Consider the following 25,705-nt stretch of genomic DNA (forward strand, 5'->3'; position numbering starts at 1 on the left):
TCTCCATATCTATTAATGTCCAGCTTTTTCTTAAAATCATGAATATTCCTTGCGTTGACCACTTCCACGTCTAAACTATTCCATGCTTCCACCCTTCTATGAGGGAAGCTATATTTTTTCACATCTCTCCTATAAGTGGCCATTTTTAGTTTTTTCCCATGCCCTCTCGACATTCTTTCATTCCACATACACAGATCTTCCCTATCCATTTTTCCATGCCAATCATCACTCTGTATATTGCTATCAGGTCTCCCCTTTCTCTTCTGTTTTCCAGGGTTGGAAGTTGCATTCTTTTCAGTCTGTCTTCATAAGTCAAATCTCTTAAGTCAGGCACCATTTTTGTTGCAGCCCTCTGTACTTTCTCTAGTTTCCTTATGTGTTTCTTTAAGTTCGAGCCCACTGTATTGTTGCATATTCAAGCCTCGGTCTTATCATTGCAGTAATTATTTTCTTCATCATTTCTTCATCTAAATATCTGAACGCCACTCTTATGTTCCTCAATAAGTTCAATACTTCTCCAATTATTTTGTTTATATGTCTCTCTGGCGATAGGTCATTGGTAATTGTCACCCCAAGGTCTTTTTCTTCATGACTGGTTTTATGTCTTCATTTCCTATCTTGTACATACTCCTGATTCTTCTTTCACTCTTGCCAAACTCTATTTTCTTGCATTTTGTCGTGTTGAACTCCATTTGCCATGTACAGCTCCATTTCCATATTCTGTCCAAGTCTTCCTGGAGTAGTTCGCAATCTTTGTCACATCTCACTTTTCTTAACAATTTTGCATCGTCTGCAAATAGGCTCACATAACTGGACACCCCATCCACCATGTCATTTATGTAGACTGCGAACATTACTGGTGCCAACACTGATCCCTGTGGAACTCCACTCTCCACCAATCCCCATTCTGATGGTCCCAAAAGTCTTCCATCCATTTTAGTAAACTGCCTCCACAGTTACTTGAAACTCCTTCATAATCCCTTTCTGTTCCATTACCAGTGGTTTGTCAAAAGCAGTCTCCTTTGTGAATACCTTCCGAAAGCATCCATTCATAGCCTCTGCCATTTCCTGGGATCTTCACTGCATACTCCATTTACTTCTAAACTTTCAATACTTTCTCTATTTTTGATGTTGTTGTTCACATGTCTGTAAAAAGCCTTGGTTGGTCTTTACATTTATCAATTATATCCTTTTCTTGTTTCTTTCTTTCTTCTCTTCTAATCAACACATATTCATTTCTTGCTCTTTTGTAACTTTCCCACTGCTTAATCCGTCTTTTCCTTCTCCACCTCTTCCATGCATCCTCTTTTCTTGTTCTAGCCTTTTCACATCTATCGTTAAACCAGTCCTGCTTTCCAACTTCTCTATGTTGTCTTATTGGTACAAATTTTTTCTCACCTTCTTTGTATATTTTTATAAATTCCTTCCACTTTTCTTCTGTTTTCCAGGGTCATTGCCAGTGTCAATAGTGTATTTCCCATGGAAGTTGCATTCTGTTCAGTCTGTCTTCATAAGTCAAATCTCTTAAGTCAGGCACCATTTTGTTGCAGCCCTCTGTACTTTTCTAGTTTCCTTATGTGTTTCTTTAAGTTCGAGCCCACTGTATTGTTGCATATTCAAGCCTCGGTCTTATCATTGCAGTAATTATTTTCTTCATCATTTCTTCATCTAAATATACGAACGCCACTCTTATGTTCCTCAATAAGTTCAATACTTCTCCAATTATTTTGTTTATATGTCTCTCTGGCGATAGGTCATTGGTAATTGTCACCCCAAGGTCTTTTTCTTCATGACTGGTTTTTATGTCTTCATTTCCTATCTTGTACATACTCCTGATTCTTCTTTCACTCTTGCCAAACTCTAATTTCTTGCATTTTGTCGTGTTGAACTCCATTTGCCATGTACAGCTCCATTTCCATATTCTGTCCAAGTCTTCCTGGAGTAGTTTGCAATCTTTGTCACATCTCACTTTTCTTAACAATTTTGCATCGTCTGCAAATAGGCTCACATAACTGGACACCCCATCCACCATGTCATTTATGTAGACCGAACATTACTGGTGCCAACACTGATCCCTGTGGAACTCCACTCTCCACCAAGCCCCATTCTGATGGTCTGTCCTTAATTATTGTTCTCATTTCTCTTCCTACCAAAAGTCTTCCATCCATTTTAGTAAACTGCCATGCACTCCTCCTACCATTTCAAGTTTCCAGATCAGTCTCCGGTGTGGTACCTTATCAAAGGCCTTTTTTAAATCCAGATATATTCCATCAGCCCAACCATCTCTTTCCTGTATTACATCTATCACCCTCGAATAGTAACATATCAGGTTTGTCGTGCATGAACGCCCTTTTCTAAAACCAAATTGACACTCACAAAGTATGTCATTTTCTCCAAGAAGTCTGTCCATCTATTCTTCACCACCCTCTCACACATCTTAGCTACCACACTTGTAAGTGACACTGGTCTATAGTTCAATGGGTCTCTCTTGTTACCTGATTTATAAATTGGGGCAATGTTAGCTCTTTTCCAGTCTTGGGGCACTACACCTTCCCTTAATGAGGCATCAATTACTTCACAAACTTTTTCTGCCAGTTGCTCCCTGCATTCTCTTAAAATCCATCCTGATACCCCATCAGGTCCCACAGCTTTTCTCACTTCTAAACTTCCCATCATATTCTTGATCTCCTCCACAGTTACTTGAAACTCCTTCATAATCCCTTTCTGTTCCATTACCAGTGGTTTGTCAAAAGCAGTCTCCTTTGTGAATACCTTCCGAAAGCATCCATTCATAGCCTCTGCCATTTCCCTGGGATCCTCACTGCATACTCCATTTACTTCTAAACTTTCAATACTTTCTCTATTTTTGATGTTGTTGTTCACATGTCTGTAAAAAAGCCTTGGTTGGTGTTTACATTTATCAATTATATCCTTTTCTTGTTTCTTTCTTTCTTCTCTTCTAATCAACACATATTCATTTCTTGCTCTTTTGTAACTTTCCCACTGCTTAATCCGTCTTTTCCTTCTCCACCTCTGTGTGTTTGTGTGTGTGTGTGTGTTTTCACGAATGTTACAAGGCGGGACGCATGTAACTTATCTTTCGAGAGGGAGAGGGGGAAGGAGGGAAGGAAATGGGGGGAGGAGGAAAGGAGAGAGAGAGAGAGAGAGAGAGAGAGAGAGAGAGAGAGAGAGAGAGAGAGAGAGAGAGAGAGAGAGAGAGATGGGAACAGTCTATGCCATTGGGTAATTTTATACACAAGGCGGGACGCATGTAGCTTATCTTTAGTGATTGGTGGAGACAAGGATGGTGGGAGGAGCACTAGGATTTCAAGGACAGCATACGGCGTGTGTAGTTGGTATCCAACACACTATACGGGACAACTGAACTGAAGAAAGCTCAGAAAAGAAATATGACGTCTATGTAGGCGTCACTGTATTTGCTACTGGGGCTTCATGACGCCCACATAGGCGTCACTGTACTGAAGGGATTAATGACAAATATGCTAACAAGGAAGAGGGAGCCAATAATGCAGGAAATGGAGACTCTTAAGCTTGTGGATTGATGACTAGACCCAATGCCGAGTGGCATCTGCTAATTTAACTAAAGCTCATTTTTCTCCTCATGCCAGTGGATATAGGCCTAAAGGGAAACCACTGTAAAGAAAAAAATAATGAGCCTGTAACATTATCTCCTTAAGTGGTGCAGAAAGTGTTCTCTTTCTCTCAATACAAGTTGGGCCAGTTGGCATTGGGGTGGCTGGGTGACTGAGGGTGTGACTGGTGCTGGGACCAGGCAAGGGAGACCAGAAGAGTGGCTAAGGAGAATCAGTGGAATCCTCGGATGAAGGGCGGGAGGCTAGTGTAGCTGATGGATGTGGCAAAGGAGTGGTTGACTTGAAAAATGAGTCAAGCCTTGTTTGCCACAATGGCCACTTGCTGTGCATCCTGATGATGGCCTCTCGAATCACTTTCAGAGTTTGAGCATAACTCTGCAGTTCTGCATTTGAATTAGGGTGTTCGCAAAACTCCAGCGCAGCTTCAATTCCTCCCCTTACTGTTGTAAATGATGGCCTGGGAGGGAGGGGATCATCATCGTCATCTTCCTCAGGAGCCGTTTGAGTGCAACACTGTCTCAGCAATTTCTTGTTCAGTTAGGACTTGCATGCCTGGGTCACCTTCATCACAGTCAAGCCAGTCTTGGACATCATCTGGTTTAACTTGTTCCCCTGTCTCATGCAGCCGACAGTAGAAGTTATCTGCCTCAAAGCCCTCAAAGTACACCACGGGGTCAGTTCCGTGTAGTAACGTGTTCCAGCCACTGGCTAAAGTAGAGATGCTGATGTCACCCCAGGCCTTTGCAATGTTGTGTACCACTGACATGCGGTTGTATTTCTTCAGATTGTCTAAGGTTAGTTGACCTACATTCTTTTCTTCTGCATCAATCATAACTATCATGTCTTCTAAAAATCTTGTTCTGTACAGATGCTTGAAGGCCACAATAATGCCTTGGTCCATATGCTGAATAAGCAATATTGTGTTTGCAGGCAAGAACTTGACATGGATGTGGCCATGATCTGCAACAAGTTCAGAAGATGGAGGATGTGCTGGGGCATTGTCTAGGAGTAGCAGTGCCCTCACCTGGTCTCGGTTGACTTTTAGAACTTGTGTCTGGTAGCGGATGACTTGTGAAACAAAATTATTGAAAAACCAGTTCTTGAAAATCCTCACAGTAAACCAAGCCTTGGCTGAATGATCATAGACAACAGGCAACTTGTTCATATGGCCCCTTAGGCATCTTGGCTGCTTAGCTTTACTGACAACAAGTGACCAGGCGGTGCGAGCCAGTGACATTTGCTGCACACATCACGGAAATTCTTGCCTTGCTCACTTTTCTTCCACTGACCAAATTTTCTTATTCAGTGGCTAACATATTGTCTGGGATTGATCGGTACTAGAGGCCAGTCTCGTCTGTATTATAAATCTCTTCTAGCAACAGTCCCTCTTCACGCATAAGCCTCTTCACCTCCTCTCAAGAGGGCTCGACAGCACCTTTGTCATCGACCAGAGTCTCACCATAAACCTTCATCTTTGTCAGGCCATGGTGTCGGAGGCACTAAAATTTTGCAGTCCAGTGTTGTTGGCAAATCACTCTGCTGCCATCATAATTCATGCCCCCCTCACCACCCTACAGCCATGTTCCTGCAGATACCACTGCATCACGCACTTGTCCAGCTCCTGGCTCTTTGGCTTGGCCATCACCTTTATAAGAAAGAAAACCAATGCTAAACATCCTCCCATTCACTGCAATAACATTCAACAAAATATACTGTACATTAAATTAAAATTGAAACAAAACGTTAACGTGTTGCTCCATGTAGCATCGCCTTACCATTCACTTCACTAAAATTCCTTTACATTAGAAAAACATATCACTCTAACACTGTGTACAACTTTCAGATTGTTGCACTTTAATAAAATAACAATGAAAAAACTGCTCAATAAATTGGTGCACCACCTGGTCTCGCTACTGTGTATTTCTATACAGATCCTATTTAAACAATTTTAATTTCAAACAAAATCATAGCATTTACCTTTCTCTGCTCACTCTTCCCTGTCTTGGAGGCCACAGAAAATTTGACAGTGTAGGCTTGGAGTTTGTCCTTGTTTTTCTTGAGTCAGAGAGTGTGGACCTGGCAACCCTCCAGCTCTCTTCCAGTCTCTTCAGGCTGGTTAGAGTGGAGTGGGGATGGGAGTAAGTACTGCTGCCTAGCCAGATCAAGGGATCACACACAGCATGTTTAAAATACACTTGGGGGCAGCTCCGGAGAGCAGCGAATTCCGGATAGTGGTGATCCGGATACACGGGCAATTACTGTACTTTGAAATTATACCAAACAAAAGTTGATCAGAGTTTATATTGATTTTGTGAAAATTTTTAAGTGTAAAAGACACTTTTTGAGATATTTGCTCCTATAGATTTTTCATGATTTCGTCCTTGTTTTTCCTTTTTTGTATTCATCTGATTGACATGAATTTTTCACACATGAATGTTTATTCAATGGTGACTTTCTGGAGCATGAGAGGATGATGATGTATTAGATCCCGACTTCTCTACAAAATATTATTCACTCCTACATTGCAAAAAGTTTAGGGTAATCATTTCTCTAAATAGGCAGCAGTACACATTCATTGGTTACTTCTGCAACTGGGTTTGAAAAGTAGCCTGTGATTGATTAGTGGCTGTCAACCCCCACTGTGAAGGGAAGGGACTCAAGGGAGGAGGAAAGTCAAGGAGGGAAATTCATCCCCCCCCCCCTCTCTCTCTCTCTCTCTCTCTCTCTCTCTCTCTCTCTCTCTCTCTCTCTCTCTCTCTCTCTCTCTCTCTCTCTCTCTCTCTCTCTCTCTCTCTCTCTCTCTCTCTCTCTCTCTCTCTCTCTCTCTCTCTCTCTCTCTCTCTCTCTCTCTCTCATTATTATTATTATTATTATTATTATTATTATTATTATTATTACTATCATCATTACTATCATTAGCATCACACACACACACACACACACACACACACACGGAGAGGAATGATGAAAGAACAGAGGAGGAAAAGACCAAGTTTTTTTGGAGGATGAGAAGTGGGAGGCTAAAGAAGTGGTGGATAAAACAGACGGAATAGATATTACATGGAAGAAAGAGACTAGGAATGGAATACAAGTGACTTACATGAATATAGATGGATTTCTATCTAAGAGGCTAGAATGTATGGATTACCTAAGAAATAATGAATCGGACATAATGTGTGTGGTGGAAACAAAGCTAAGGCCCAAAATAAAGCTAGACTGGTTTGTTGTAAAACACTACAAAGTATGGAGAAATGATAGAAAAAATAAAGGAGGTGGTGGTATAATGGTTCTTACTAAGGAAGATCTGATAGTGAAAGAGGTGAACTATAGTAAGAGAAATGAGGAAGTGATAAGTATGCTTATAACAGATGGTAAGAGGGACATTAATATTATAACAGTATACATACCACCCAGAACCAGTGCTTGGGAATATGAACAGTACCAAATGGTGATGAGAAATACTCTAGACAAAATGAAGCAAGAATTCATCAGAAAGGAAAGAGTGATGATAGTTGGGGACTTTAATTGTAAAGAAATAGTGTGGGAGGACTACAAAGTGGTGAACGGTGGTGAGTGGGCAGAGGAATTGTTAAATGTAGCAACAAATAACTTGATGACACAGTGGGCGAGATCACCAACAAGGTGCAGGGGCCAAGATGTTGCAGCAAGGTTGGATTTGGTATTTACCAGGGGCATCTTTCTAAAAGAGGAAATTGAACATGAATGTCCCTTGGGGAAAAGCGATCATGATGTCCTAAGGGACCTAAGCTTTGAGCTGGATACGAAATTAAGCACGAATAAGATTGTGGAACGCAGGGAGGAAAAATTAAATTATAATAGGGCAAATTATAACCATATAAGGGAGTTCTTTAATGAAATTGACTGGTCCGTGGTATACCAGGAAAGGGATATGCAATTGAAATACGATAAATTTATGGATTTATATAACTCTGCTGTGAAAAAGTTTGTGCCATATCATAGAAAGAGGACTTTAAATAATAAACAGTGGTTTAATAGAAATTGTGAAGAAGCAAAAAAAGAACAAAGAAAAGGCATGGAAGAAACTTAAGATTTTCAATCCAAAGCTGGATGTTGCGCATACGTGCGTAACGACACCACTTGCTCTCGTGCCCACAATCTTGAATCTTCAGAATTTTCTACCATCTGGCTAAGACTTCAATGTCACTCTCTAACTAAATTCATCTGTGCTGTATACCTCTCACCTAATTCCTCTGACTATGTAAAATTCTTTGACTATTTGACTTCCAAGGTGGAGCACATCTTATCTCACTTTCCTTTGCTGAGATCTCCATTTTAGGGATTTCAATGTTCACCACCAGCTTTGGCTTTCATCTTCTTTCACTGACCAACCTGGTGAACAAACCTTCAACTTTGCTATCCTTCATGACCTAGAGCAGCTAGTGCAGTTCCTACCCGTATTCCTGACCGCCTTGGAGACACGCCCAACATTCTTGATCTTTTCCTAACCTCCAACCCTTCTGCTTACTCTGTTAAACTTTCCTCTCCGTTGGGCTCCTCCGACCACAATCTAATTTCCGTTACCTGTTCTATCACTCCAGTGCAGCCTCGGGACCCGCCTAAGCGGAGGTGCTTCTGGCATTTTAACTCTGCTAAGTGGGAGGAACTAAGGCAGTACTATTCTGATTTCCCTTGGGATGATTATTGTTTTCATGTCAGAGATCCATCTCTTTGTGCTGAGCGCATAACAGAGGTGATTATCTCTGGCATGTCGAGCTACATTCCTCATACTTTCTCTAACCCTAAAGCTAAAAAGCCTTGGTTTAACTCTGCTTGTTCTCGTGCTGTCAATGATAGAGAGGCGGCTCACAAACGGTTCCGTAGCCATCCAACTGCTGAAACTCATGCCCTATATATTTCTGCCCGTAATCATGCCAAATCTATTCTCCAACTTACTAAAAACTCTTTCATCAATAGAAAATGTCAAAGTCTTTCCAATTCTAACTCCTCTCGAGATTTCTGGCATCTAGCCAATAATATCTCTAACAACTTTACTTCTTCGTCTTTCCCTCCTTTACTTCATCCAGATGGCTCTACAGCTGTCTCTTCTTTTCTAAAGCTGAACTCTTCGCTCAAACCTTTGCTACCAACTCAACTTTGGATGATTCTGGGCATATTCCTCCTACTCCTCCACCCTCTGACTACTTCATCCCTAAAATTAAAATTCTTTATAAAGACGTTTTCCTGGCCCTCTCTGGCCTTGATTCTCGGAAGGCTTACGGTCCGGATGGAGTCCCTCCTGTTGTTCTCAAAACTGTGCTTCCGAACTCGCTCACTGCCTGGTCAAACTCTTTCATCTGTGTCTCTACTTCTATTTATCCTTCTTGCTGGAAGTTTGCTCACATTCAACCTGTCCCTAAAAAAGGTGACCACTCCAATCCTTCTAACTACCGCCCTATAGCTTTGATTTCCTGCCTTTCTAAAGCCTTTGAGTCTATCCTTAATAGGAAGATAATGAGGCATCTATCAGCTCACAACCTTCTCTCTGATTGCCAGTATGGTTTCCGTAAAGGCAGATCTACTGGTGATCTTCTTACTTTCCTAACTGAATCTTGGTCATCCTCTTTTAGGGACTGTCGGCCTTGACATATCGAAAGCCTTCGATAGAGTCTGGCACAAATCTTTAATTTCTAAACTACCCTCCTACGGATTCTATCCTTCTCTCTGTACCTTCATCTCCAGTTTCCTTTCCGATCGTTCTATTGCTGCTGTAGTAGACGGTCACTGTTCTTCCCCTAAAACTATCAACAGTGGTGTTCCACAGGGTTCTGTCCTATCACCCACTCTCTTTCTATTATTCATCAATGATCTCCTAAATCTGACTCAATGCCCTATCCACTCCTATGCTGATGATACCACCTTGCATTATTCAACAGCGTTCAACAGACGCCCAACCCAACAACAATTAAATGACTCAAGGCGAGATGCTATAGGACGCCTAACTGATCTTTCACTTGTTTCTGATTGGGGCAGAGAAAACCTGGTTTTGTTCAATGCCTCAAAAACTCAATTTCTACAACTATCTACTCGACATAACCTTCCAGACAACTATCCTCTCTTCTTCAATAACACTCAACTTCCCTCTCCTCTACATTAAACACACTCGGTCTATCCTTCACTAAAAATCTAAACTGGAAATTTCACATCTCTACTCTTGCTAAATCAGCTTCCAAGAAGTTAGGTGTCCTGTGGCATCTTCGTCCATTTTCTCTCCTCCCAGCTGCTTGCTCTGTACAGGGCCTTATCCGCCCGTGTATGGAGTATGGCTCTCATGTCTGGGGATCCACACACAGCTTTACTAAACAAGGTGGAATCTAAAGCTTTTCGTCTTATCAACTCTTCTCCTCTAACTGACTGTCTTGATTCTTTAAGTCACCGCCGCAATGTTGCATCTTTATCTGTCTTCTACCGCTGTTTTCATGCTGTTTGCTCTTCTGAACTTGCTAACTGCATGCCTTCCCCTCCTGCGGCCTCGCTGCACAAGACTCTCTACTTCTTCTCATCCCTATTCTGTCCATCTTCCTAATGCAAGAGTTAACCAGTATCTTCACTCCTTCATTCCCTACACTGGTAAACTCTGGAACTCTCTACCTGTGTCTGTATTTCCACCTGCCTATGACTTAAACTCTTTCAAAAGAGGAGTGTCAAGACACCTCTTACGTTAACTGGACCCTCCTTTTAGATTTTTTTGTTTTTTCCTCTTAACAGGGCCTGGCAACCAGCGGGATTTTTTTTTTCCAACACTTTGTTTTCCCTTGGCCAGTGCCCTTGTAATGTAAAAAAAAAAAAAAAAAAAAAAAAAAAAAACAGCAAGGAATAGATATGTTGAAGTAAGGAGAACAGCACAGAAGGAATATGAACAGAGGGTGGTGAAAACTGTGATAGTGACCCTAAAATGTTTTACAAATTCATAAATGGAAAACTAAATATAAGGGAGGCAATAGAAAAGGTAAAAAATGGGGAAGAAGTATATGAGGATGCTAGAGATATAGCTGAAATTTTGAACGACAACTTTTGCAGTGTTTACAAAGGAGGAGCATTTTATAGGAGAAAGGCCTATGGAAATAAAGCAAATGCAGGACATCATGGTTACTAAGGAAGATGTAAGGAAAAAGAATGTAAGGATCAATTGTTGAACCCGGCATTTGATATTGTGGAAACCTCCATACGAACAGGAATAGTCCCGAAAGAGTGGAAAAGAGCTGACATTGTGCCTATATATAAGAATGGTAGTAGAATGGAACTGCTAAATTATAGACCAGTATCGTTGACTAGTATATTGTGCAAGGTATGTGAAGTAGTAACTAAAGCTAAGTGGAGTGAGTATCTAGAAAGTGAAAACATTCTGAGTGAAAGACAGTCTGGTTTCAGAAAAGGAAGATCGTGCGTATCCAATTTATTATGTTTTTATTCAAGAGTGACTGACATACTACAACATAGAGAGGGATGGGTGGATGCTATCTACCTGGACTTGAGAAAGGCCTTTGATAAAGTAGCACACAATAGACTGATGTGGAAACTAAAGAAGATTGGAGGAGTAAATGATAAACTAGCAAAATGGATGGAAAATTACTTAGTGGGAAGAGAAATGAGAACAGTGGTGAGAGGAAGGAAGTCCGAGTGGAAGAAGGTAACCAGTGGAGTTCCACAAGGGTCAGTGCTTGGTCCCATCATGTTTTTGATTTATGTTAATGATATGCCAGTAGGAATTGACAGTTACATGAACATGTTTTGGACGATACTAAAATTATGAGGAGAGTAAAGAATGTGGAAGATTGTAACAAGTTACAGGAAGATCTTGATAAAATATATGAGAGTAAAGAGTGGCAGATGGAATTTAATATAGACAAGAGCCATGTTATGAAAATGGGAAGAAGTAGATACAGTCCAAACAGGGATTACAGGCTGGGTGATGAGAAAATTAAAGAGACCAATGAGGAGAAAGACTTAGGAGTAACCGTGCAAAACACTTTGTCACCGGAGAAACACATTAACAAGATATTTTGGAAAACATATAACATGCTTCAAAATATTGGCCTTGCATTCCACTACCTAGATGAAGGAATGATGAAGATATTATGTACCTTAATAAGACCACAGTTAGAATATGCAGCTTGTGTCTGGTCACCGCATATGAAGAAAAATGTGAAGAAGGTAGAAAGGGTACAGAGGCTGGCAACAAGGATGGTACCAGAACTCAGGGAGTTAGACTATGAGGAAAGATTGAGGAAACTGGGGCTGACCACATTAGAAGAGAGAAGAACAAGAGGAGACATGATAACTATGTATAAATTGGTGAACAAGAATGACATATTGAACAGAGAGTTCATAAAGGTGACCACAAGTAATCATCTACGAGGACATGGAAAAAGACTAATAAAAGACATCTTTCTAAATGACGCAAGAAAGTACAGTTTCCCGCATCATAGTATTGATAAGAGGAATAAACTGAGCAGTGATGTCATTGATGCAGTGTGTATCAATCAGATGAAAGAGAGATATGACAGGAGTGGCCAAGGAGGCAGGACACAGAAAGCTTAGCTCGGACCCTGTAATACACAAATAGGCAAATAGGTAAATACCCACACATATAGTTTCCCACAAAGATGTATTGAGACGTGGAACAGTTTAAATGAAGAAGTATTGTCTGCAACGAGTGTGCATACTTTTAAAGTAAGATTGGATAAGTGTAGATATGGAGAAGGGACCACACGAGCATAAAGCCCAGGCCCTGTAAAACTACAACTAGGTAAATACACACACACACACACACACACACACACACACACACACACACACACACACACACACACACACACACAAAATGCAAGAAAATAGAGTTTGGCAAGAGTGAAAGAAGAATCAGGAGTATGTACAAGATAGGAAATGAAGACATAAAAACCAGTCATGAAGAAAAAGACCTTGGGGTGACAATTACCAATGACCTATCGCCAGAGAGACATATAAACAAAATAATTGGAGAAGTATTGAACTTATTGAGGAACACAAGAGTGGCGTGATATCTAGATGAAGAAATGATGAAGAAAATAATTACTGCAATGATAAGACCGAGGCTTGAATATGCAACAATACAGTGGGCTGAACTTAAAGAAACACATAAGGAAACTAGAGAAAGTACAGAGGGCTGCAACGAAAATGGTGCCTGACTTAAGAGATTTGACTTATGAAGACAGACTGAAAAGAATGCAACTTCCAACCCTGGAAAACAGAAGAGAAAGGGAGACCTGATAGCAATATACAGAGTGATGATTGGCATGGAAAAAATGGATAGGGAAGATCTGTGTATGTGGAATGGAAGAATGTGAAAAACTAAAAATGGCCACTTATAGGAGAGATGTGAAAAAATATAGCTTCCCTCATAGAAGGGTGGAAGCATGGAATAGTTTAGACGTGGAAGTGGTCAACGCAAGGAATATTCATGATTTTAAGAAAAAGCTGGACATTAATAGATATGGAGACGGGACAACACGAGCATAGCTCTTTTCCCGTATGTTACAATTAGGTAAATTAGGTAAATACACACACACAGTGGAGGAGGATAAGACACCGAGTAAAATGGAGAGAGAGAAAAACATAAAAAAGGTGATAAATAATATCATTAATGTGGTGCAGGAGGAGGGAAAAGACCTAGTACAAGAAATAGAGGACTTCCATAGAATTGGAAAGTTCACAGGAGAAGGTATGAGGCCAATAAGAATCAAACTTAAGTCACAAAAGGATGTAGATGAATTGGTGGAGAAGTCATGGAGGCTAGCCCAGCAGGAAACAACAAGGAAGATTTGGTTGAGAAGAGATCTCGGTGAAAAGGAAAGAGAAATGTTAAATGAGTTGAGAAAGGAGGCTTTGAAAAAAATGAAGAGAGGACAGAAGAGGAGAAGAAAGAGTTTTTCTGGAGAATCTTGGATATGAGACTGAGGAAGTGGTTCATAACCCAGAAAAGTACAGCAAGAAAGGACTAAAGAAACTTACGTATGAGCGGAATGTAATGTATTCCAACATAAATGGAGTGATATCGGGATTTTAGAACTCAACGATTACTTGAGGGACAAGAACCCAGATATTGTGGGTCTTACTGAAACAAAACTGAGAGAGGAGAAGACCTGATGATGGTTGGAGAAGGAAATATAATGTTTGGAAAAGAAATAGAGTAGGTAAGATGGGAGGAGGAGTGATGTTGCTGGTTAAAAAGATATAAAGGTGGATCAAGTGAAAGAAGGTATGGGAAAGGCAGAAGTGCTAAAGATCAGAGCAGAAACTAATGAAGGAAAAAGAGGCACTACATAGTGGTGTACGTACCACCTAAGACAAATGCATGGTCAGTACAGGAATATGAAGAAATGATAAGTGATACAGGAACATGTCTGGAAGAAATGTTGGGTGGCTGTGAACGAACTATAATGATGGGAGATTTTAATTGTAAAGAGGTGTGTTGGGAGGACTGGTCAATGGAAGGATCAGAGACAACATGGGAAATACACTATTGACACTGGCAATGGAAAATGTGTTAACTCAGTGGGTCAAAGAAGATACTAGGTTTGGAGGAGAGGGAGCATCGTCAAGACTGGACTTGGTCTTTAGTACAGAGCCAATGGTCATTGAGGAGATGAGGGTGGAGTGCCCTTTAGCAAAGAGTGATCATGCAGTTTTGGAGTTCAAGGTGATAGATGAAGAGAAATCTAGAAGAAATGAAGAATATAAAGTGGGAAGATGGAATTATGCCAAGACAGATTTTGGAAACCTAAAGAAATTCTTTCAAGAGACAAATTGGATGAAATTCAAGAGTGCTAAGGAGCAAATGAAAAGTGGAAGGAATTTATAAAATATACAAAGAAGGTGAGAAAAATTTGTACCAATAAGACAACATAGAGAAGTTGGAAAGCAGGACTGGTTTAACGATAGATGTGAAAAGGCTAGAACAAGAAAAGAGGATGCATGGAAGAGGTGGAGAAGGAAAAGACGGATTAAGCAGTGGAAAGTTACAAAAGAGCAAGAAATGAATATGTGTTGATTAGAAGAGAAGAAAGAAAGAAACAAGAAAAGGATATAATTGATAAATGTAAAGACCAACCAAGGCTTTTTACAGACATGTGAACAACAACATCAAAAATAGAGAAAGTATTGAAAGTTTAGAAGTAAATGGAGTATGCAGTGAAGATCCCAGGAAATGGCAGAGGCTATGAATGGATGCTTTCGGAAGGTATTCACAAAGGAGACTGCTTTTGACAAACCACTGGTAATGGAACAGAAAGGGATTATGAAGGAGTTTCAAGTAACTGTGGAGGAGATCAAGAATATGATGGGGAGTTTAGAAGTGAGAAAAGCTGTGGGACCTGATGGGGTATCAGGATGGATTTTAAGAGAATGCAGGAGCAACTGGCAGAAAAAGTTTGTGAAGTAATTGATGCCTCATTAAGGGAAGGTGTAGTGCCCCAAGACTGGAAAAGAGCTAACATTGTCCCAATCTATAAATCAGGTAACAAGAGAGACCCATTGAACTATAGACCAGTGTCACTTACAAGTGTGGTAGCTAAGATGTGTGAGAGGGTGGTGAAGAATAGATGGACAGACTTCTTGGAGAAAAATGACATACTTTGTGAGTGTCAATTTGGTTTTAGAAAAGGGCGTTCATGCACGACAAACCTGATATGTTACTATTCGAGGGTGATAGATGTAATACAGGAAAGAGATGGTTGGGCTGATGGAATATATCTGGATTTAAAAAAGGCCTTTGATAAGGTACCACACCGGAGACTGATCTGGAAACTTGAAATGGTAGGAGGAGTGCATGGCAGTTTACTAAAATGGATGGAAGACTTTTGGTAGGAAGAGAAATGAGAACAATAATTAAGGACAGACCATCAGAATGGGGCTTGGTGGAGAGTGGAGTTCCACAGGGATCAGTGTTGGCACCAGTAATGTTCGCGGTCTACATAAATGACATGGTGGATGGGGTGTCCAGTTATGTGAGCCTATTTGCAGACGATGCAAAATTGTTAAGAAAAGTGAGATGTGACAAAGATTGCGAACTACTCCAGGAAGACTTGGACAGAATATGGAAATGGAGCTGTACATGGCAAATGGAGTTCAACACGACAAAATGCAAGAAAATAGAGTTTGGCAAGAGTGAAAGAAGAATCAGGAGTATGTACAAGATAGGAAATGAAGACATAAAACCAGTCATGAAGAAAAAGACCTTGGGGTGACAATTACCAATGACCTATCGCCAGAGAGACATATAAACAAAATAATTGGAGAAGTATTGAACTTATTGAGGAACATAAGAGTGGCGTCAGATATTTAGATGAAGAAATGATGAAGAAAATAATTACTGCAATGATAAGACCGAGGCTTGAATATGCAACAATACAACTTAAAGAAACACATAAGGAAACTAGAGAAAGTACAGAGGGCTGCAACAAAATGGTGCCTGACTTAAGAGATTTGACTTATGAAGACAGACTGAAAAGAATGCAACTTCCGACCCTGGAAAACAGAAGAGAAAGGGGAGACCTGATAGCAATATACAGAGTGATGATTGGCATGGAAAAATGGATAGGGAAGATCTGTGTATGTGGAATGAAAGAATGTCGAGAGGGCATGGGAAAAACTAAAATGGCCACTTATAGGAGAGATGTGAAAAATATAGCTTCCTCATAGAAGGGTGGAAGCATGGAATAGTTTAGACGTGGAAGTGGTCAACGCAAGGAATATTCATGATTTTAAGAAAAAGCTGGACATTAATAGATATGGAGACGGGACAACACGAGCATAGCTCTTTTCCGTATGTTACAATTAGGTAAATACAATTAGGTAAATACACACACACACACACACAGAGACACACACACACTGGCGCAGTTCACATCAGCTGATCTTCACTACACCTGTTGTATAGTATTTACAGTGGCCTGGGCAGGTAGTGTGGACTCATCTCCATGAAATCAGTTAGTAAGGAATAATGAGTGAAAAGATATCCATCCAAATGCAGACATGAGAATAGAGAAGAGGCTGATGATGACTATGTGGTGAGGGAGAACGCGATTCAAGGGTTGATCTGACGACAACTTCACTACTTAAGAGAGTGTCAAATATTGAATGTAAAGTAGATAAACTGATAAAGGAGAAGATGGAAATGAAAGAGAATCAAGAACAGGAAATGGAGTTTATAAGACTGAGAGAAAGGATAAGAAAAGTGGAAGAAAATGAAGCTAGGCTAAGAGCGGAAAACGAAGAACTAAAAAAGGAAGTAGCTAACTACAAGAAGCAGATGGAAGAAGGACTCGGTAAAGCTGAGAAAGAAAAGGAGAAGCTGAAAGATCTAGTAAACAAGGAAGAGGAAAGAGTACAGAACGTGATTAAAAAAGAAGTACAAGCATGGAGAGTCCAAGATAAGAAAGATAAGGCCGACTTTCAGGAGGTGATTCAAGAACAACTTAAAGAAAAGAAGAAAATATGACAAACAAAATGATAGGAGTCCTCAGACAAAAGAAAATCTAGTTAGAAAATTGCAGAAAAAAGAAGAGTGTAGTCGATTTGGAATAAAAGAAAAAAAATATAAAATATAGACCAAAAAGAGAAAAAGAAGAAATGAAATCAGTCAAAGACCTACTGAAGAATCTTAATGATGAAGATAGGCAGAACTTGGAAGAGGAAGTAGAAGAAATAAACAGAATGGGACCATATCAAGAAGGAAAACGAGACCAATTAAAATACTACTAAAATCACAAGCAGCAACAGAAGAAATATTATATAGAACAACAAAACTTAGAGAAACAGAAAGCTGTAAGGATATCTATATAAAGAAAAATAGAAATGAGGAAGAAAGGAAGAGATACAATGAACTAGCAGCAGCAGTAAGGGAAAAGAATAATGAAAGGTCAGAAGAGGAGAAGAAGGCATATTTTTGGAGAATTCTAGGAGACAGGATAAGGAAATGGTATATAAACGAGAAGGAAGAGAAAAAAGTGGAACAAGTTTAACTAAAAATGATGAAGGCAAAAGACTAAAAATGATGTATACGAACACAGACGGGGTTTTATCAAGTAAATTAGAATTAAGAGATTACATAATGAAAGAAAATCCAGATATTGTATGCCTGGCTGAAACAAAACTAAATGAGGCAATCATAATAGATTTGGATAATAGGTATAATGTATGGAGAAGAAACAGAGTGGGAAAAGGAGGAGGAGGAGTCATGATAATGTTAAGGAAGGAGATAGTGATAAACCAAGTGGAATGTGGGAAGGAAAAGCAGAAGTATTGTATATTAAGATGCATATTAATAAAAAGAGTTAACAATCATTGTAACATATGTGCCACCAAAACAAATTCATGGACCAATCAAGAATATAAAGACATGATAGATGACACAATAAGGAGTCTAATGAGAATCGTTAAAGAAAGAAGAAAAGTGATATTAGTAGGAGATTTCAACTGTAAAGAAGTGGACTGGGAAAATTATGAAAGTGGTATGGGGGAAGAAGCCTGGGGAGAAAGATTCTTGAACCTAATGATAGACAATATGATGGACCAGAGAGTAAAGGAATGCACAAGATTCAGAGGAAATGACGAGCCGGCGAGATTGGACCTAGTTTTTACAAGGGGTATACAAATAAATGATGATATAAGATATAAGTGCCCATTGGGAAAGAGTGACCATGCAATATTAGAAATAGATATAGAAGAAGGAAAGGAAGATAGAGACGATTCATACAAAGGAGACCGATTAAATTACAGAAAGGCTGATATTGAGAATCTCAAGAACTATTTTAAAACGTAGACTGGGAGGAGATGGAAAACTCAGAGACAATGCAAGACAAATATAACTTATTTTTGGAAATTTACAAAACAGGAGTCAGGGAATATGTCACAAAATATAGACCAAAAGAAGAAGGAAAGAAAGATTGGTTTAATGCAAGGTGTGCTAGGGCAAAGGAGAAAAGAAATGGAGCATGGAAAAGGTGGAGGAGAAATAGAATCACAAACAAGGAAAACTTCAAGGCAGCAGAAATGAATATGTTAAGGTGAGGAAGAAAGAGGAAAAGAACTTCGAAAAAGATATTGTCGAAAAATGTAAGGAGCAACCAAAATTGTTCTATAGATTCATAAATGGAAAAATTAGGCAAAAAGAAACAATAGAAAGGTTAAAAGGAGAGAATGGGATGGTGGAAGACCCAAAAAGTATGGCAGAACTATTAAATTAAAAATTCCAGGAGGTCTTTACTAAAGAATCCAAATTTGAGAGGCCACAGGGTAATAGAGAGACAATCTATATGAAAGAGATTAAAGTAACCAAGCTTGAAATAAAAGAGTTAATGAAGGAACTGGATGAAGAGAAGGCAATGGGACCGGATGAAGTCTCAGGCAGAATACTGAAATAATGTAGGGAAGAACTAGCAAGTCCTATATACAACATCATAAAATGCTCAATAGAAAATGGAACAGTGCCAGTAGAATGGAAAAGAGCTGAGGTGGTTCCCATATATAAGAGCGAAGGAAAGAAGAACCTTTAAATTAAAGACCGGTATCACTAACTAGTGTAATATGCAAGATGTGTGAAAGAATAATAAAGAAACAATGGATCGAGTTCCTTGAAGACAACAAATTAATATCAAATAGCCAATTTGGTTTTAGAAAAGGACGGTCTTGTGTAACTAATTTATTGAGTTTCTATTCTAGAATAGTTGATAGAGTACAAGAGAGAGAGGGATGGGTTGACTGTATTTATTTGGATTTAAAAAACGCATTTGACAAAGTGCCACATGCAAGATTACTGTGGAAGTTAGAGGAGAAGGGTGGCTTAAAAGGAAGCACATTGAGATGGATAGAAAATTATTTGAGGGGGAGAGAAATAAGGACAGTAGTTAAAGATATGAAGTCCAAGTGGAGAGCAGTAGAAAGCGGAGTGCCACAGGGGTCAGTATTGGCACCAATACTTTTCCTCATTTATATTAACGACATGCCAGAAGGAGTGAACAGCTACATAAATCTGTTTGCAGATGATACGAAACTGTGCAGAGTTATAAAGCAAAAAGAGGATTGTGAAATACTGTAAGAAGACCTAAATAAGATCTGGGAATGGAGTAAAAAGTGGGAAATGGAATTCAGTGTGAACAAAAGCCATGTCATGGAAATGGGAAAGAGTGAAAGACAAACCGTGGGAATCTATAAGATGGGAGATGGAGTAGAATTGGAGAAAGTATAAAAGGAAAGGGACTTGGGAGTGACAATGGAAGAAAACAATCAACAGGTAAGCCATATTGATAGAATTTTTAGAGAAACATATAATTTGCTAAGGAATATTAGAGCATTTCACTACATGGACAAAGAAATGATGAAGAAATTGATAAGTACTATAATAAGACCCAGATTGGAATATGCAGGAATAGTGTGGACCCCTCATAAAAAGAAACACATAAGGAAGTTGGAGAGACTACAAAAAATGGCTACAAGAATGGTTCCAGAATTTGAAGGGATGACATATGAGGAGAGACTAAAGGCTATGGATCTACCAACACTGGAACAAAGAGAGGGGATCTGATACAAGTTTATAAATTGATCAACGGAATGGACCAAGTGGATAATGAGAAACTGATCCTGAGAGAAGAATATGACATTCGAAGCACAAGATCGCATAGTAAAAAGCTGAGAAAAGGAAGATGTCTGAGAGATGTTAAAAAGTATATAGTTTCCCACAAAGATGTATTGAGACGTGGAACAGTTAAATCCGTAAGAGATCAACCACGTACATGTACGTTCGCCCCTTTCTCGGTTTCCATGCGTTTGAAATTCCCTCCAGCTTCAATATTTATGTCCTTTGAAGTGTCTAGCATATATCAGCACAGATTCCCGCCATTCTGACGTGGGTTAGTCATCCCCCTCCCCCACCCCTCCCTGCCGCCTTACCTTAGCGTGAACCAAAAAAAACGGAGCGACATTTGGTATTACTGTCATGAATGTGATGTAGCTCTATGCATTGAGCCTTGTTTTGAAGAATATCACACCCTACTGCAATACTAAAAAGCTTAGATACTGAACGAAAAATTAATAAACAATATTTTGTGGTAAACTGAGCAAATTATTTTTTACATTACAGTCAACCCTCGGCTATCGCGACTTCCGCTATCGCATTTTATTGCTATCACGCACCCATGAAAAGCTGCTAAAATTTCATTATCGCGACCTTAGATGCCTGCTATCGCGCGCCAAGCCATGACGTCATGGGATATCTGAGCGCTCATTAGCCAAAACCGCCTTCCCGCCAAGATCAATTCGGCTATCGCGTTTTTGGCTATAGCGCGCCTATTTCGGCCCCAATTGGGCGCGATAGCCGAGGGTTAAGTGTATATTTACAGGACGCTGTATTTACAAATATTTTTTTGTAATTTTCATTTCATAAAACATGGGTTAATTTATGAATATGTAATCATTATACACATGTCTCGTAGGAGAAAAATATCGATAAAACGATTAAAAAAGCCTCAGTCAGAAGTTGTTCGTCTGGCAGCATCACTGAGCGAGGTAAATTCAAAGCTCCAGCTGGACATTTAAAAATGGCAATTTTGAACTTTAACTCTTATTTTTACTTTTTTATGCCCATTTTGAGTTATATGGAATAAAAAAAGAAAGTGGAATTTTTGGTGACCTGGACGAGTATTCGGAGGTAAATCAGTGCTGACCTTTAACGGGTTAAATGAAGAAGTAGTGTCTGCAACGAGTGTGCATACTTTTAAAGTAAGATTGGATAAGTGTAGATATGGAGAAGGGGCCACACGAGCATAAAGCCCAGGCCCTGTAAAACTACAACTAGGTAAATACACTATGAAGGAGTAAAAAAGTTTGTTCCTGTTTATAGAGTACAGAAAAGAAAACATACTTGGTACAATGCTAGATGCTTACAAGTAAAAAAGGCAAAGGATAAAGCGTGGAAGAAACTTTTAAAGCAAATGACTATAATAGTCAGCAGTACAAAGATACTAGGAATGTATATATTACAGTAAGGAGAGAAGAAGAAAGAAAGTTTGAGAAAGATGTAGTGAATAAAAGCAAGGATGAATCCAAACTTTTCTACAAGTTTATAAATGGCAAAACAAAGAATAAGGAAACAATTGAAAAAGTAATTAAAGAAGGAAAGACATACCAAACAGAGAAAGAAATGTGTGAAATAATGAATAAAAGCTTCAAAACGGTATTCACTGAAAATGATGATTTCACAGAGCCTAATAGGACATTGAATTGCCAAGGATTACAGGAGATTGCAGTGCACAAAGAGGATATTGGAAGATTACTGGACAGGTTGGAAGGCAGAAAAGCAATGGGGCCAGATGGTGTATCAGGCTGGGTGTTAAAAGAAGGTAAAGAGCAAGTACTGGAGCCAATTTGGAAAATAATTAAAAGTTCAATAAATGAAGGGAAAGTTCCATAAGAGTGGAAGAGAGCCAATGTAATACCAATATTTAAAGGGGAAAAGGCAACTGAACCACTAAACTACAGACCAGTGTCACTTACAAGTGTCATAGGGAAGTTATGTGAAATAATTATCAAAGAAAAGTGTGTTAAATTTCTAGAAGAGGAGCAAGTCATATCGAACAGACAATTTGGATTCAGGACAGGGCGGTCATGTGTATCAAATTTAACAAGCTTCTACTCCAGAGTTATTGCAGGACTTGAAAAAAGAGATGAATTGGTAGACACAGTATACCTGGACATTAAAAAGCCATTTGATAAAGTCCCTCACGGAAGACTTCTTTGGAAACTAGAGATCATAGGAGGACTGCGTGGAACCTTGTTCGAATGGACAAGGGATTATTTGAAGGATAGGGAAATGAGAACTGTGAACTCATCTTGGAGTAAAGTAAGTAGCGGAGTGCCACAAGGGTCAGTGTTAGCCCCCATTATGTTTTAAGTTTATGTAAATGACATTCACATTGGGATAAACAGCTATATGAATTTATTCGCTGATGATGCAAAGTTGCTAAAAGTTATCAAAACCAGAGAGGGCTGGAATATGCAGCAGTGGTATGGTCTCCGAGCTCTAAAAAAATAAGAAAACTGGAAAGAATACAGAAGATTGCTACAAAGAGGGTGCCGGAATTAAAGGACCTCACATATGAAGAACGACTGAAGGAAATGGGACTGCCAACTTTACAAGATAGAAGATAATGCGGGGACCTAATAACAGTGTATAAGATAGTAAATGATATTGAAAAGATAGACAAAGAAGAAGAGGATGGAAGGACAAGAGGACATGAAAGTTGGATATACAGTTTTCCACACAGAACAGTGGAAAAATGGAATGCATTGGATAATGGAATTGTTGCAGCACATAGTGTGCATAACTTTAAAGAAAAATTAGGTAAATGGAGATATGGAGACAGGACACTATGAGCCCCGCTCGAACCCTGTACAATACAACTAGGTAAATGCAACTAGGTAAATACACACACCTGTTGTTTTGGGTTTGCAGTGGCCTGGGCAAGTAGTGTAGACTCGTTATCATGAATATAGTGTTAGAAAATCATGAGTAACAAAGAGATTCCATCTAAATGCAGGTATGAGACACGGGAAAGAATGAAAGAAGATGATGATTATGTTGGTGAGGGTGAAAGAGCATTTGAAGGCTTTGATATGGCAAATACTTCACTATTTACTAGAGTGCTGACTATTAAAAGTAAATTAGATAAATGGATAAAAAAGGGTATGGGAATTAAAGAGAACAAAGAACAGGAAAAAGAGCTCCAGAATTTGAAAGAAAGGATAAAAAGAGTGGAAGAAAATGGAGCTAGATTAAGAGCAGAAAATAAGGAATTAGAAAAGGAAGTAGCTAACTACAAGAAATTGATGGAAGAAAGACTCAGTAAAGCCGAGAAAGAAAAAGAGGAGTTGAAAGATCTACCTAACAAAGAAGAGGAAAGAGTAGATGTGATTAAAAACGAAGTACAGGCATGGAGAATCCAAGATAAGAAAGACAAGGAAACATTTCAGGAAGTATTTCAAGAACAGTTAAAAGAAAAAGATGAATATATAACAAATAAAATTATAGGAGTCCTTAAGAAAAAAAAATCTAGTAAGAGAAATTGCAGAAAAAAAAGTGTAATTATTTTTGGCCTGAAAGAAAAGAATGTTAAATATAGACCAAGAAGGGAAAAAGAGGAAATTAAATCAGTAAAAGACCTACTAAAAAATCTAAATGACGAGGATAGACAGAACTTAGAAGAGGAAGTAGAAGAAATCCACAGAATGGGACCATATCAAGAAGGAACAGTGAGACCAATTAAGATACTACTAAAATCACAAGCAGCAACAGAAGAAATACTGTATAGAACAACAAAACTCAGAGAAACAGAAGGTTGCAAAGATATATATATATATATATATATATATATATATATATATATATATATATATATATATATATATATATATATATATATAAAGAAAAATAGAAACAAAGTGGAAAGGAAGAGACACAACAAACTGGTGGCAGAAGCAAAGAAAAAAAATAATGAAAGATTAGAGGAGGAGAAGAAGGTATTTTTTTGGAGAATTGTAGGAGACAGGATAAGGAAATGGTATATAAAAGAGAAGGAAGAGAAAAAAATGGAGCAAGTTTAATAATGATAAGAACAAGAGATTATTATTTGAGTATTTGAGTATTATTTTATCAAGTAAATTAGAATTAAGAGATTACATAAAGAACGAAGAACCAGATATTGTTTGCCTGGTGGAAACAAAGTTGAATGAGGCAATAAAAATAGACATAGATTAAAGGTATAATATATGGAGGAGAGACAGAGTGAGTAAAAGAGGAGGAGGAGTCATGATGATGTTAAGGAAAGAGATGGTGGTAAATCAAGTGGAATTTGGGGAAGGAAAATAAAAAATACTGTATATTAAGATACATATTAATAAAAAGGAGTTAACAATCATTGGAACATATGTGCCACCAAAAACAAATTCATGGACCAATCAAGAATATAAAGACATGATAAATGACATAATATGGAGTCTTACAAGAATCATTAAAGAAAGGAGAAAAGTGATATTAGTAGGAGATTTCAACTGTAAAGAAGTGGACTGGGAAAATTATGAAAGTGGTATGTTGGAAGAATCCTGGGGAGATAGATTCCTGAATCTAATGATATGATGGTCCAAAGTGTAAAGGAAAACACAAGAGTCAGAGGAAACGATGAGCCTGCGAGATTGGACCTAGTTTTCACAAGGGATATACAAATGAACGATGATATAAATTATAAGATATAAGTGCCCATTGGAAAAGAGTGATCATGTAATATTAGAAATGGATATAGAAGAGGGAAAGGAAGATAGAGATGAATCATACAAAGGAGACCGATGAAATTACAGAAAGACTGATATTGAGAACCTCAAGAACTATTTTAAAAACATAAACTGGGAGGAGATGGAAAACTCAGAGACGATGCAAGAGAAGTATAACTTATTTTTGGAAACATACAAAACAGGAGTCAGGGAATATCTCCCAAAATATAGACCTAAAGAAGAAGGAAAGAAGATTGGTTTAATGCAAGGTGTGCTAGGGCAAAGGAGAAAAGAGAAGGAGCATGAAAAAGGTGAAGGAGAAATAGAAATCTAGAAAATAAGGAAAACTTCAAAACAGCAAGAAATGAATATGCTAAGGTGAGAAAGGAATAAGAAAGGAACTATGAAAAGGACATTGTCGAAAAATGTAAGGAACAACTGAAATTGTTCTACAGATTCATAAATGGAAAAATAAGGCAAAAAGAAACAATAGAAAGGTTAAAAGGAGAGAATGGGATAGTGGAAGATCCAAAAAGTATAGCAGAACTAATAAACAATAAATTCCAGGAGGCCTTTACTAAGGAATCCAAATTTGAAAAGCCACAGGGTAATAGAGAGACTGTCCATATGAAAGAGATTAAAGTAACCAAGCTTGAAATAAAAGAGTTGATGACAGAATTAGATGAGGAGAAGGCAATGGGACCAGATGAAGTTTCAGACAGAATATTAAAAGAATGTAGAGAAGAACTAGCAAG

The 25,705-nt window shown here is 38.7% G+C and overlaps 3 protein-coding genes across 6 annotated transcripts in view; 1 reads left to right on the forward strand and 2 right to left on the reverse strand.

Annotated features, from left to right (window-relative positions):
- Positions 1-25,705, forward strand: part of LOC123515660 (RING finger and CHY zinc finger domain-containing protein 1-like) — a 275,093-nt gene that overhangs the window by 155,713 nt on the left and 93,675 nt on the right. The gene's annotated exons all lie outside the window — the stretch shown is intronic.
- The window catches only part of LOC123515662, a 74,702-nt gene that overhangs the window by 14,555 nt on the left and 34,442 nt on the right, over positions 1-25,705 (reverse strand). The window lies entirely within an intron of this gene.
- LOC123515663 (tigger transposable element-derived protein 7-like) lies at positions 3,379-6,117 on the reverse strand. Its single transcript, XM_045274481.1, has 2 exons — positions 5,592-6,117; positions 3,379-5,259 (listed from the first exon to the last, which is right to left on the reverse strand). The coding sequence occupies exon 2, from the start codon at positions 4,849-4,851 to the stop codon at positions 4,105-4,107; it is 747 nt and encodes a 248-aa protein (XP_045130416.1). The 5' UTR covers positions 4,852-5,259; positions 5,592-6,117; the 3' UTR covers positions 3,379-4,104.

This window comes from Portunus trituberculatus, chromosome 39 (genome assembly GCF_017591435.1).
Source record: "Portunus trituberculatus isolate SZX2019 chromosome 39, ASM1759143v1, whole genome shotgun sequence".
In the NCBI taxonomy this organism is placed as follows: Eukaryota; Metazoa; Arthropoda; class Malacostraca; order Decapoda; family Portunidae; genus Portunus; species Portunus trituberculatus.